Source organism: Epargyreus clarus, unplaced genomic scaffold (genome assembly GCF_041222505.1).
Source record: "Epargyreus clarus isolate Ecla_fem2 unplaced genomic scaffold, WU_Ecla_fem_2.2 ptg000021l, whole genome shotgun sequence".
Classification (NCBI taxonomy): Eukaryota; Metazoa; Arthropoda; class Insecta; order Lepidoptera; family Hesperiidae; genus Epargyreus; species Epargyreus clarus.
Genome location: NW_027332228.1, coordinates 895,126 through 910,266, shown reverse-complemented (window position 1 = coordinate 910,266; position 15,141 = coordinate 895,126). Strand labels below are relative to the sequence as shown.

Sequence of the window (15,141 nt, the reverse complement as noted above, 5' to 3'; positions counted from 1 at the left end):
CCAGTGGTCCAGCCAAGGCCCACCACGGTCTGCATCGGTTGCGTAATGGCATCTGAAGGGTTGCGTCACCCAACTGTCTCACCGCGGAAGATTAAGATTAACTACCCATTGGCTACTATCGTTTGAGCAATTTGATTTAGCGTTTTTTTTTGTAATACAAGCTTAGCGGACGAGCTTGTAGTTCGCCTGATGGTAAGTGGCTACTGTCGCCCATAGACATTTGTTATCAACTCCGGATAAGATTAGAGAGTCCTAGATGATGTCGTCCACAAATATCGCGCTATCCCTAAGGAATAAGCTGGAATGCCTCCGATTAGTATGTCTCCGCTACCACACCACCACCACCTTCAGGAGATTAAGTGGTTAACACGACTGTCAAAGTTGTTTGGCGACGGCTTAATAAGTTTTATACACAGACGCGTAGGCCGTTTGACTGTGAACGCCCAAGTGGAAGCGGGTTGAACAACTGCTCAGTAATTCATGATTCTATTCTGGCAATTGTTTGGTCTTTCTACGTTTTATAAACTTTAAAGCTAATCAGGTGAAAATTGCTTTCCGATAGTAATAAAAAATTCTCGCATAATGTAACTCGCTAGCGATTAAACAAGTCTCTATTTTAATGACTCATTACATTTCAACCTCTGTCATCTTTTTCGGATCAAAAACACTACTTTGCATGTTAATACATGTGGCACAAAGTTGAAGGCCGGGTTAATTATGTTTTCACTAAAGTGTTGAGTGAATATTTTTGAGTGACTAAAAAAATTGGGTAAATTGGGGTGAATTGGGTAAATTGGGGTGAATCAGGGATAATAAATATTGGATTTGTTTTGAAGGTTTTAACATTATTGTTAATCCGTATAAACTTCTAAGCTAGTATTATGGAGAAAAGTAAACGTATACAAATATTTATATTAAGTGTATATAGAGTACTAATATATTTTCGCGACTAAGTAGTTAGTCCACTTTATGTAAGTGGCCTTTCATAGAAAACATTTGTAAATCGTCATATCTGAATTAAATAATGGAATATGAGGCAGAAAAACGAATATCCGTGTCATCATTTGAAACCGCAATCGTGTACCAGACGGTAAATTGGTAATGTTTCCCATGAATATCAGCTGTAATCATATCAACCCCAATTGGAATCTGTGTCCTATTTAACTTCGGCCTGTGTTGCTATCCTAAGACTACATTGAAACAATATTTGTAAGTGCAGAGGTACACAATTCAAAGCAGAACCCAGGTGCGTTTAAGACTTTTATGATACATTTCAATGTAAGTGGTATATTTGAATGAATACATGTAGCTCAGAGGCCGTGCCTACACAATCAAATCAAGAGAGGTTTACTACCTTACTATATTTACAATAGTAAAGTTAAAAACATTTTGTGAAGTAACGTTTTGAGAGGTTTTTTGATGACCTCAGAGATGCATCTACAAAATATAAATATTAATTTCTGCATATTGATACTAAAGTTAAACACGTAATGGGTTTATTTAATAACTCAAGTTAAGAATAAAAAATCTATGTCATTGACAACTATTCATAACTAATGGATTAGTCGGATGTTTTTTGGTTTTTTATTGAGTATTCATTCTTAAAACATAAGTGTTGATTAAGTGAGTTGTCAAGTTGAATAAAAAATTATAGGCTTCTTAATAACTCCACATACCGGATTTATATGAGGATATTATCTATAATGTGATTTGTATTACGAAATTCTTAAAGATGTTCGTTGAAAGGAACCCTTTGTGGTTGGTTTGCATAATCTACAACTTTACCTGCCTTGTAATAACAATGTTAAGCGCTGTTCAGTACCCTTAGTATGAGTTTTTGACGTTTTTACAAAAATGATTGTTTTTGTATTTGTTTACGTATTTCCTCTAAAATTTCCAATCAGCGCCCCTAGCGGACTGTATCAGAACTGATGTATATAAAGGTACAGGACTGAAGGATGTGATGAAAGAAAAATGAAGTATTCCAACTCAGAATTTAAAGACCTCAGTGCATCTTCTGATCAGTACTCTTACCATGAGTTTTCAAAACATCCCACAATTTTACAATTTTATACACGCTCTAAACTAAACCAGATCGTTGTAAGACTATTTTCAATCCATTAGAACTTCAATACCAGGTGGTAGGTGATACTTTATAATAAAATATGCGAAAATCGATTGAACTTGAACCAAATGTGTAGTTATAAAATCGATTCTCAATTCAGTAGTATATTAGACATCAACGCGCTGAGTTTCGCAACGTAGAATTAACTTATAAATATTTAACATAAATTTGCATTCATATACCTAATAGAAAATATATCTTAAAAAGAAAATAATAAATTTATAAATGATAAAACCTGTTTCATTATCTTGAATTAATTAACGACACGTGCAAAATAACTAAAAAGCGTATAGATAGCTGCCTACCTACATGGATTTATTTTGTTTGTGGATACTACAAGCATGTCTGAGGACAAATTCAGAAACAGACACATGCAAAATATGCAGCCATAAATTTATTTATCGCGCGATCGAACCTCGAATCATTTCATTCGCAGAACGCTGTAGTTATAACTGTGCCATGGAAATTATAAATCATTTAAAATGATTCATGTAATATAGAAAATAAGTACTTATTTAATAATATATTCCATAGTTTACATACATTACGTAAATTATATTAAAATGTCTATAACGTCGCTATGGCATCCCGGATATTCCTTATAGATGGATAAATGGATCAAAGCTACGAGTATGTTGCCGGCGACATGCATATTGCATATCTCTGACGTCTCAGTATGAAATGGCTCTTCGTTCACATACATATCATTTAAATAGTATTCCCAGTATAAGTACATGTACATTCATACATATATGATATATACATATTACGTTGCAATGGTTTTGACATTAAACTAAATATTTAAGTAAAAGGTAAGTAAAAAGACGACAGAATCTATTAACTATTTTTTTTTGGCATCTGATCTTTGCTTTCACAATTTCTAACTAAAATCTTAATTAAGAAGGGAAATAGTAAAGTGGTTGTGGGTTAGTTCTTCACATAAACAAACGTTTGCAAATCGATTCTTATGTAACTCTACGGTTAGACTTCTAAACCTATTGCGTCATGGTCGGTGTACTCGAGTTCAAAATATACTAACATAATATAATTTTAAAAGCATATTTGAAAAGAAGGATTAAAATTATGTACATAAATGTAAATCCATAGGTATTTAGATGTTATCTTAACCATATTTTAATCGAGTCACAATATTTTCCATAATTAGTATTGTCGTATAAGAAATTTGCATTATTTAGACTATAATTTAATAAAATATTGCACTTATTTTGAGTAATTCAATGATGTTATGTTTCTAGCATTAGAGTCACTGTTATAATTAAAACACCATTGGTATAAAATATAATATTAAAATTATTTGGAAAGTGGTTAGAACACTTTGTGGTTCAACTCCGGCGGCATCACCACCACACCTATTTCTGCATAATAACAGCAGTGTAAGTGTGCTGTCTTCCGTTTTGAAGGATGTGGTAATGGAGACATACTTTTCCGAGGCGTACCAGCTTAGTCCTCAGGGGTAGCGGCGCGTCTGCGGCCGACCTCAGATAGGAATATCTAATCCTATCTGGGGTTGATAACAGATGTCCATGGGCGGCAGTAGCCACTTACCATCAGGTGGACTGCACGCTACTCCTATGTTATAAAAAAAAATCCATGTGGAATATAATCATAATAATTATAATCGTTTAGAATAAAGCTCAGTTAATTAATCCGTACCTACCAGATAATATAATTTTCATATGTATCAATACCGTTTGACATAACCATAAACAATTATAGTTAATTATAAAGCAATGCATGTTATGACATAGAAATGTGAGCAATAATTATAATGTCTTCATAATTACTGCCCTTTATAAATTCCCCGATAATTCGTTACGTTATATTATGTGCCACCCTGACAGGATGTTATAATGTCTTATAAGTTCTCACGTGCTTATATCACGTGTAACTTTAATTAATTAATTAAATTATTGAAAGTAGTTTGCGTAGTTCAAGTACATTCATGCATATCCTTATAATCTGAGTCTCATAGATATCTGCAATACGCTTAATATTATTTTACATTTTCTATACTCATAGTCCCATACTAGGAACTATATAAGAATACATGACCACAACAAAAGATTAACAACGAAAATCTAAATTCATAAATTCATCATCTAAGTCAATATCTGGATGGTCGGGGATCGAGCCTTCAACCCACAGCGTTTCAGGTTTGTAAGGTGAACTAAGTGGTTAGGTTGTCCAACTGCACAAAAAACCATCAATGATAAAATTTAAGTTAGAATATCTACTGTAAGTTTTCCCTAGTAATATATAATGTTACTAGCTGACCCGGCAAAGGTTGTGTTGTCATATAAATAAAAAAGTTAAGAGTGAATTACCCTAGAATACAATACAATATACAATAGATCGTAGCCCATTCTCAGACCTACAGAATATGCATATAAAATTTGGTGAAAATCGGTAAAGCCATTTCGGAGGAGTACGGTAACTAACATTGTGACACGAGAAATTTATATATAAGTTAAGGTCCAAATACGTATAATGTATAATGTTCCAAAGACTTGGAGACTTCAATTAGGTTCAAATGATCAAAAGTTTTATCTAATATAAACTTAACAAATGGATCACCAATTCTAATTATATACAATCCTCCAGCGCCTATTATGTCATTTGTAATAAATATTCAATGCTACGAACATCATTATGATCACTGTGACTAAGTTGGTGTTTATAATGCTTCAATTAAAGACTAGAATTTATATTTAAATAAAGTCACCTGTACGCATCAGGTTTTAATTAATATCTATGTTTAGAATGGTCTTAGCTTACAATTATATAGAGGATTTAATTATATGAATGATTGTAAATGAGCATGCAGCCCACCTGATAATTGGCCACTGCCGCCCATAATCTTGAATCAATTTTATATAGAGCACGCTCTATCTAAATGATCACGAATGCGTTGTGCTATAATTTAGAATTGAGGTAAACATATTGAAAATAAATTATACGTGATGAAGATATAAACACGTTCTTTTAAAATATAGCAGCAGGAATGTCTCTACAAGTACTGTAAGTGGCTACTGCCGCCTATCGACATATTTAACCCCTGTACCCTTACCATGAGTTTTTACGTTTCGACAAATATGACTGTATTGGTATTTGTTTACGTATTTGATTGTGTCAGAACTTGGAAATAGTATGGGCCAATCATAGATTAGTAAAGATACTTCGCCGCCTTGAAATTGAATGAAGCCAGAAATGGCTTATTATCGTAAGTTCTTTTTTTGAATTCTTGACAAATAAAAACATTTTTAGAGAGAATTTACGAATAAATAACTAATACTGCGTAATTTACATGAATTTACATAATAAATAAATAATTATTTCAAATATTTTAGGGATATTTTAGCATGGAGACGTGGCAAAACTTTTTTACGCAAGTATTTCAATTCTCAAAACTGGGTACATTCTTTAGTTAGGAGCGAGTAATCTTTACTAATCTATGGGGCCAATACGTAAACAAATACCAAAACACTAACGTAAAAAGTCCTGGTCAGGGTACAGATAAGATCTAACTAAGGTCGGCCACAGATGCGTTACCTCGTATTAATAGGTACGCCTCTTATCACATCCTGCAATTGTTAGGCGGAAAACTTTCAACAATTAGATTCGACTCTGGCGGCACCACCACCATACCTATTTCTACCCAATAACAACAGTCTTAAGCGCTGTTGTGTGCCGGTTTGAAGGGTGTGGTAAGGGAGACATACTTTTCCGAAGTGCTCCAGCAGAGTCCACAGGGGTAGCAGCGCATCTGTGGTTGACCTCAGGTAGGAATATAATCCTGTCTGGGGTTGTTTACAGTTGTCAATGAGCGGCAGTAGCCACTTCCCATCAAGTGGACTGCATACTCGTATACGAGTATTATAAAAATATATATTCGTAAGTCATGGATGATAAAAATTGATAACATTTGCCTAAAAAGCCGTACAAACGAGCATTCAATTCAATTATCTGAATGGCCAATAGTATGTAAATTTGGAGTACAATTGAGTCATATCAGTATTATTTATGTGTTGTCGCGCTGACAAGTGGCATGATTTACCGTTTGTGTGAGCGACTGTACTGTAACAAAGGTAGGGAACAAAACTATCTAGCACCGCATCTTGTAGGCGAGTAGCGTGCGTGTTAAGTGTTGTATGGTTTAAGTTAAAAGAGATCAGAGATTTGTTATAAGAACGACGGATCTTAGTCGAGTTTTGAACAATTTTACGGCGAGGTCCAGAAAAAAATCAAAATATTAAATTTATTCAAAGTGGATTATTATTAGAAAACCTGCAACCTTCTGCGATGTTTTCTTAAATCGATTTAAGACTGAAGATAACCAAGAGCACACAATTAATAATTTAGTTATTATTTTAAATTAAAAACAAATCTATAGATATGTGTTTAATGTAATTTCAAAGATTTCAATGTATTATATAGTGCCAGTATTTAGTAGAAAAATATACATTAAATATTTCAATATACCAACTTTATCAGTTTGTGTTCAGTTTCATTAGACAATAGAATCATAATAAATCCGAGAACCCTACAAAACCGCGTATCGCTTGCTAAAAACGGCACACCCCACAAGTGGTAGCGCCAATCGCGAAATTCCTCTTAAATCTGTTACTATTGTGCATTTTGTTAATTGTTGATTTTCTTTGCAAGAAAAATGTCACTACATACGGTATTTAACGCTATAATAACTCCTTTGTTTATTGTTTTCTTAAGCCATTCTACTCGTTGTCTGTGGTTAAAATATCACAGATACGCCATAGATCTCTGTTGTTTATAGTTCGAGCATCTTTTAGCTCGCTATAACTTAAGTAAGGTAAATGCCAAGACTTGGATACAGCACATAGTGACATAATATATGAGTACCTAACTACGTGAATGTCTATTTCAAGTCGTTTAGAAATTGTTAAACGATTTATACAATACATAGTAAATTATACTATTACCTAAAGCTATACGATGTCACAGTTATATTGATTATAAATTATTACTTAAATTAAATTTAGTCACTGCTTCACGACGTGTTTTCTATACATATATTATGTCAATTTAAGAGAGCTGATATGATAACCTTGATGATACTTTTGATGATACTTGATTCTTAAAGATGTACTTAAAAATATTGTTTCATATAAATGTCTAGTTTGATAATTGCATTCATAAAAAATACACACTATTCCATTATAACAATTATGCAATTGGACAACTATACCATTGCTGAACACTTACTAGGGTGAGAAGGGCGGATCATCGTCCGCCGCGCTGACCAAGTGCGCATTGGTCGACTTTGACATTTTTATTAAGGCATGCAGTTCCCTCACGACGTTTTACTTCAACATTGTAGCAATGATTATTATAATATTTTCATACACGCACACTGATTTTGAAAATTAGAAGTGCCTGCATAGGATTTGAACTTACTCGTAAATTGAGAGGTCGAGATTTAACGAGGCCCTCACTGCCTACAAGTGCCTAAGCGTATATGCAAATACGCAGGTTGTTAACAGCGTTGATGACAAAATAATTAAAAACCAACTTTATTAAACGGACATTTACAACGGCCATTTTGAATTTTATTTACATATCAGCTGTCATCTCCAAGGTTCCGTTGCGTAAATGATTTAGAAGTATTTTGTTTATAGTTTAACAAGATGAGGTTAAAATTGAGATGAGGTTAAGATGGACGCAGCTAATTATAATATGTCGTTTAATTAAACTCATTGTATTCATTAATGTCAAGGCAAGGCTAAGGCTAGTGCGTAGTCCACTATAATATTAATCCGATTCTATACTAAGGTTGCCAACTTCTTTTCAAAAAGAAATCATTTAAAAATATATATTTTAGTATTTCTGTAGAACAATTTTTTGAACGATAGCTATCTATCATCGCTTCGAAAGGTTGCACTATGGAAGAATCGGTGCAATAAATTCAATTCAAATTCAAATTAAATTTATTCAAAATTGATGTAGAACACTTTTTTAAAGGCCACAAACTACCACCACTTCGGAAGATGTTTCGCTATGGAGAAGAAGCGGCGAACGAAACTTTATCCCCGTTCCCGGGTTCCCAAAATATTTGCGTCTTATAACAACAGCCTTATAGCAAGTTTTCGTGGTTCGCTTGAAGTATTTAGTAAGGTTAGGATCCAGGACTAGAAATCTCTGATAGGCTTCTGATTTATATTGAGTTGAGTACGGATGTCTATGAGCAAGACTAACTACTTATATAAGATGACCTGCATTTTCGCTTATTACTTCTATTATATTAAAAACCAAAGAAGTTAAGATAAATAAATATTTTAATTCAAAATTTGAAATAAATACAATTTCGAAATAACCATATTGCAGACGGCCTAAATTGAATATTACGTATTATTTAAAAATAGTTTCATATTATTAATTGACCTCAGAATTTTTGCAATAACGTTATTTTTATTCAAGTTTTTATAAAAGCCCAAATGCTCGCTTGTAATTAATTCTATTGTAAGATTAAATATCTGACATCTGTTTATAATAGACACATTAGTATACTTTTCAAGATAAAATGTTAAATTTTTGTGATCGATTGTGATTTGATTTTGTTGATAAATGATCTTGAATGATATCACGATTTGCATAAATATTGTGATGTCATTCAATCAGAACAGTATACAATATAAGAAGATTGAATGTCACGATTTTTATTAAATATATACAAATTAGTAAAATTATAAACATTTCGAAATCAAAACTAACTCTAATTCTCTCTTTAACTTCAAACCGACGTTACACTTTTCATGTATAAATGTCACTGACATGACTTGGTTGGAACCTCTTTACGTGTCCAACTATTTAGTATAAATATCTCGCTAAAAAGAGGGAGAACTGGAGACTGGAGCACACAGTATGCATTTTGAAATGAAACAGAGTGCAGAGGAAAAGGTAATGACTAGCCTATATCGGATATATGTAAACTGCAAACTTAGACACGCATACGATTTTTCAGTTATATGCTCATTAAAAATAATTTAAGTTAATTCTTAAAGTTCTTAAGAAAAGTAAAGTCAATGTCCTCTCAATTCCTCACACCCTCTCAATTAATTAACAAACTCAAATTTAGTCACCTAACCAACTTAACCGCGTCCGACAATTCATTTTGTAGATCGATTACAAAGTATACAAGACAAGAAGCTATACACATATATCATTAACATGACATACCTATAAAAAATATACTTTTTAATATCAGTAAAAGCAAGGCAGACCAGTAAGAAATGAATTGTACGGATGGTAGCGGTGACAGACCACCATAAGCGGTCGTTACATATTCCGCGCGACATCCTATATTACCTTATTCATCACGTAGGAATGCTAGAACTATAATTAAATGATGCGAAGGTCATTAAAACGTTCATGATGGCAACTTGTATGTATATTTATATACATTTTATTGATACTTTTATTTTAATGTGTCCACGCAAATCTCCGATACTTAACATAGATTTATTATTATACAGGGTGAATTTTTAAAAACGGGCCTTCAGGGCCAAATCCGAAACTATACGGATAAGCGAAAAATGCTGAAAGGAGTTACGAGGCCGATTTTGATAAAAACTAAAACTGCATCATTAGTTTTTTAAAATATTTTTTCCTTAGCCGGGAATAGAACGAGTTTATTTTGAAAAAAATGACACCTCTATATTATTCCACTATCTGATAGTGTCGCTTATAAGGATCAAAATCTGGAAAGTAATGATAAATGAAAAACTAAAGGAAAAGCCTCAATTTTAAGAAAAAAACATATTTTTTCATATTAATTTGGCAGTTAAGTTCCCGTCATTCATTAATTTAAACATTTCGTGTATTAACATTTTTTTGGCTCAATGTTTCTAATCACCCAGTCAATCAGTTTAAAAATTCACCCTGTATACCACACTATATACATACGTACATATATATTTTAGTATTAGACACATACAAAATTTTAATTGAAATATGCGTTACTGTCAATCCCAGTACCCTTAGTATGAGTTTTTATGTTTTTACAAAAAATGACTGTTTAGGTATTTGTTTACGAATTTATCCATACATTTCCGATTAGCGACCCTAGCGGATTTTATCAGAACTGATTAAAAATGTATGGGAAATACGTATACAAAAACAAAAACTATAATTTTGTGTAAAAACTTAAAATCTCATACTACGGTACTGTAGATGTTGTTGTCGAAATGTGTTGTGGCAGGACAGCCTTTCCTAAAATACTAGTTCATTAATAATAAGATAATAAGGCTTTGGACGCTCTTAACAAAATAAAGTAGGTACTGTTAAACACATACGATACTAAAAAATAATGAATTTAAGTTGGCCATTATCTTAAAAGTAACAGCCATATTTTATGCTCATATTGTATATATTTATGATGTTAGAACATAAAAAGCTGTTTTAGGATTTTCAATAGCAAAACATTATGTGATCCTATATTATCAATCTAGTGTCGGTCCGTCTGTAACATTTAATTTTTCGCATATACAAGTACAATACAATACAGTTGATATTTGCTTATAAAGGTTTGGTAAGGAAGTACTTTCCCGGGGCATTCTAACTTAGTCCTCACAGGTAGCGGTCGATCTGTGGCCCACTTCAGATTGCAAAATAATATTATATGGGCGGCAGTAGCCACTTACGATCAGGTAGACTGCATGCTCAACTACTACCCCTATATTATAAAAAAAATAAAGAAAGGGTAACACAGCAATACAAATATAGCGTTTAAAAATCAATTTTTGTGATAATTTTAAGGAACAATTACGGTCCTAAATAGGTTCATCATCATCATCATCATCAACCCATTATTGTCCCACTGCTGGGCACGGGTCTCCTCTCAGAATGAGAAGGATTAGGCCATAGTCCGTCCACCACGCTGGCCATGTGCGTATTGGTAGACTTCACATACCATTGACATTTTTTTTATAAATCTCTCAGGTATGCAGGGTTCCTCACGATGTTTTCCTTCACCATTTTAACAAGTGATAATTAATTTCTAATTAATTCCTAATTAGATTAAATGACATAAACAATAATGACTCCTATTGAGAACGAAGAATACCTCTATATGATTTTCATTTTTTTAATAATTAATATAGTATGTGGGCGTTTTTATAATTATGACAAAAAGTATAAACATAAAAATGTTCACCCAACTGAAGCTTTATCGTGAGGTGCTTATGTGCCATTAAATTTAACGTCCATTTTACGTTTTATCGTACAGTCATATAAATTGTTGAATTGCAATCAGTGGACGCCGGTGCAATAAATTCCGAAGGTAGAGAACACCCGCGGTAAATTCAAACTCTATATTTCTCAATAGTTCAAGACCTTTTCACATATGCTCTATCACCCGCCAATGTTAACTATCGGCGAATGTGTTAAAAATTACACGTAATTCGCAGGTCACGATTACTTTTGCGGGCAGTTATTTGCTTTTTCATGAATTGAACAACGGTGTTAAAGGTAAGGCAAGATAAGGCTTGATTTCAGTCTTTATTATGTTCTATTGCTGGATACAGGTCTTGCCCACAATTGGAGTACACCACACATAAATTATAAGGACTTAAGAGTTAAGATAGTACAAATAAAAGTCTTTGTGGATCTAATCTTAGTCCTCAGGAGTTTTAACGCATTTGCGATCTTGGCTTTACGTAGAACCTGTTCTATATAGAATTGATTCTATATGGACATGGGCTGTATGAACAAATGTCCTTGGGCGGCATTGACCTTCCATGAAATGGGCTGCATGCTCATTTACTAATTCAGCCTTGTAAAAAAAAACATTCACGATTAGGATTACGATCATTACGATACATGTCACTTGTAAATTTGATATTTTAATATAACTAATTTAGTTTAAGTCTTTTAAGACTTTGATTACTTACCCTTTAAATGAAATATTATTAATGAAATGAAATATAAAAAAAATGAAAAAGCTTAAATTACAAATTTACCGTTACAGAAAATAGTGAAGTTATTTCAAAAATCCTTTAACGATAGTCTTGACCTTTCATGTGTCGAATACGAATTTTACCTACGTATATGGGTTTCTCGCACGTATCAATATATTCATATATTCACGCATGTCCCATCTACCTGGATCTTTGACATTCATTCGAATTAAAGTATTTTGATATTTCACGAAGCTATTGTACGAGAGGACAGAATCCACTAAAAAGTTCAGAATCATTAAAAGTTTGATAGGTTAAAAGCTAGAGGTAAGTTTAAAGTTGTTATAAGCCTTTATGGATGTATTTGAATATACGTCAATGTGTTTACATTAGTGAGATGATATATTAGATTTCATTTCAGATGATGTTGCTACGTATGTGTTTTATGTATCACTAAAATAATCTTATATATTCTCATGTCACAATTTTAGTTACTGTACTCCTCCGAAACGGCTTTACGGCTTTTCGTAAAAATTCGTAAAATCGGCTACTATATTTATTTCATACCCCTAAGTGATAAGGGTTGTTCATCCTTAACATTTTTTTATTTATAGGGCACACAACGTTTGCCCGGTCAGCTAGTATACTTATAAATTGTTATTAGTTTCATGTAAGGTTTTTAACATAAAACAAGGTTTTCATCTATCATTGAAACATTGAAATCTACAATTTTGTTAGTCTACGATGTAGAGTAGATGAACGTTTTATCATCCAAATAAGCCAAAGGTTCAATTACATAGTAGTTTTTAGTATACCGGTCCGTAATAAGCTATTTTGAAATATATGTCAACCGTCGAAATGAAGTTTTGTAGGAAAATCTTGACAATGTCTAATCTATAGCCTAAGCCTTATTTCCATTTATATGCCTGACTTATTAAGCATAATTAAGCAAGTAATTTATAAAATAAATTATTTTGTACAATAAAACTTAATTACATCAGTATGATATATTATATAAATAGAATACCATAAAAACTAAATTAAAGATGATAAGTATAATACATTATTGGATATTTATGCCCATTATAAATGAGTAAGTGATCATAATCAGTAACTACATACCAACATTCGGATTCATTTGTAATTTTTATCCTAGAGGAGTTGTCCTATTTCGAAATATGGGAAGCAAAAATTGGTTCAGATTGGCTATTAATAACTGAAATAGAGATAATTGAAACTGAAATAGAGAGTTTTCGAAGGTGGTAGAACCCTTTGTGGTTCGACTCCAGCGGCACCACCGCCACACCTATTTCTACCTAATAATAGCAGTGTTAGGAGCTGCTGTGTTCCGGTTTGAAGGGTGTGGTAAGGGAGACAGACTCCGAGGCGTTCCAGCTTAGTCCTCAGGGGTAGCGGCGTATCTGTGGCCGACCTCAGGTTGGAATATCTTATCTTATCTGATTGGTCTGGTCGGGCTGATTACAGATGTCCATGGACGGCAGTAGCCACTTACCATCAGGTGGACTGCATGCTCATCTGCTACTCTTACATTATAAAAAAAATTGTTGAAAGAAAAGTTATATTGGTTATAAAGAACTAAAATAGATTACCAGCGACTTAAAATAGATTTTATAATAACGTTTAAATAATTAATTTTATTTACAAAATTATTTACACGTAAAATATTGATAGATGAAACATGATGTCATGAGTGATCGAAAATTCTTCGAAAACAATTTCCATAAGTGTAATCGATGAGCATATACTCGTATTTACTAATGGGTTACAGATTTTTACATAAATACATATGTAGACTTGGTACGATGTCTTGACCTTTGACAGTAATATTTCAAAACATATTTAATTTTAATAAAAAAATAAAGATATATGTAATCACATTCATCTTATATATTATTATGTTAATTCACCTTTCACACTCGATTAAACTTTAGGGTTAATAGAAAAAGCAGTTAAGAAATCTAATGACAGTCTAATTACGAAAATCATTAAATTTTGATTGCATGCTTTTATTTTTAGGTATTTCACTACATTTTTAATTAAGATTTCATATTTAGTGTTGACCCGTGAGATTTCGCGATAGAGGCGTACACTGACTATTTAGTTAATAATGTCAAAATATTACTTAGTAATTTATTATCGCTTTTTTCGTAATTAATTTTAATATCAACAATATGTTTTTTCCTTATAAACATAATGTTAATATTAAATCTTTCTCTTTTTTGTTTAAAATTATCAGTCTGCCAGTTAACAACAAAAATAAATCACTTTAAATAAATTATCGTATGTTTTATAACATCATCACGACCAATAAATCCCTTGATAGCTTAAAATGTCATACAATAATCAAAAACACTTAAAAACTTATCGCATATACATCTTCATGACCAACACCCTGTTCTCATTTTATATGTAATAAAGCACTTATAACTACGATATATCACAAAGCTCACCATATTCTCGAGCTACACACACTGCATGATAAGGTATCACAACACTGACACGACGGTATGGTCGCGAGCGTAAACACGTTTGAGCCGAACCGCCGCGCCTCCTATAATATATAGCCTCCATGCACAAATATTGAGGCGTCTGCTGAAAATGGGGCTTGAGGATTTGAAAGGCTTAGGACATTTTCATAGCCTTTTGGCTTAGCTTAAAATCTTTTAATGTTACAGGCTCTACAATGTTGGTTGCAAAGACCGTTTGTTATTTAGGTAGGTATATTGATGTGACCTTGAATATCGGATATTACTATTGTTCAAGATGTAGCTGTGACTCTTCGATGAATTAGCATCCGGGACTCTACGCAGTGTATCCTTTTTAATAGGATCTACATAATTATTCCTCAAAAAAAAGGAGAGATGGAAATTTGGCTAGCGTCTCCTTTTATATGAAACTATTTTAATAAAGCTACTAAGAGAGCAAATGATTTTGTTCAAAGACGAAAAGGTTGAGGCTACGGCTCTCAGGGTAACCTTGACAAGTTAAACCCCTTAATCGATCATTTGTTTGGTTCCGGAAATAATAGCTTTTAGATTATTTCGTTAT

The 15,141-nt window shown here is 32.7% G+C and overlaps 1 protein-coding gene across 1 annotated transcript in view; it reads right to left on the bottom strand.

The window, feature by feature from the left end:
• LOC140751034 (uncharacterized) overlaps positions 1-14,644 on the bottom strand; it is a 30,650-nt gene extending 16,006 nt beyond the window's left edge. Inside the window, exon 1 of the mRNA XM_073084846.1 lies at positions 14,544-14,644. Within this exon, the coding sequence (XP_072940947.1) occupies positions 14,544-14,546 (3 nt within the window). The 5' untranslated portion in view covers positions 14,547-14,644. The remainder of the gene's footprint in view (positions 1-14,543) is intronic.
• Positions 14,645-15,141: the final 497 nt, after the last annotated feature.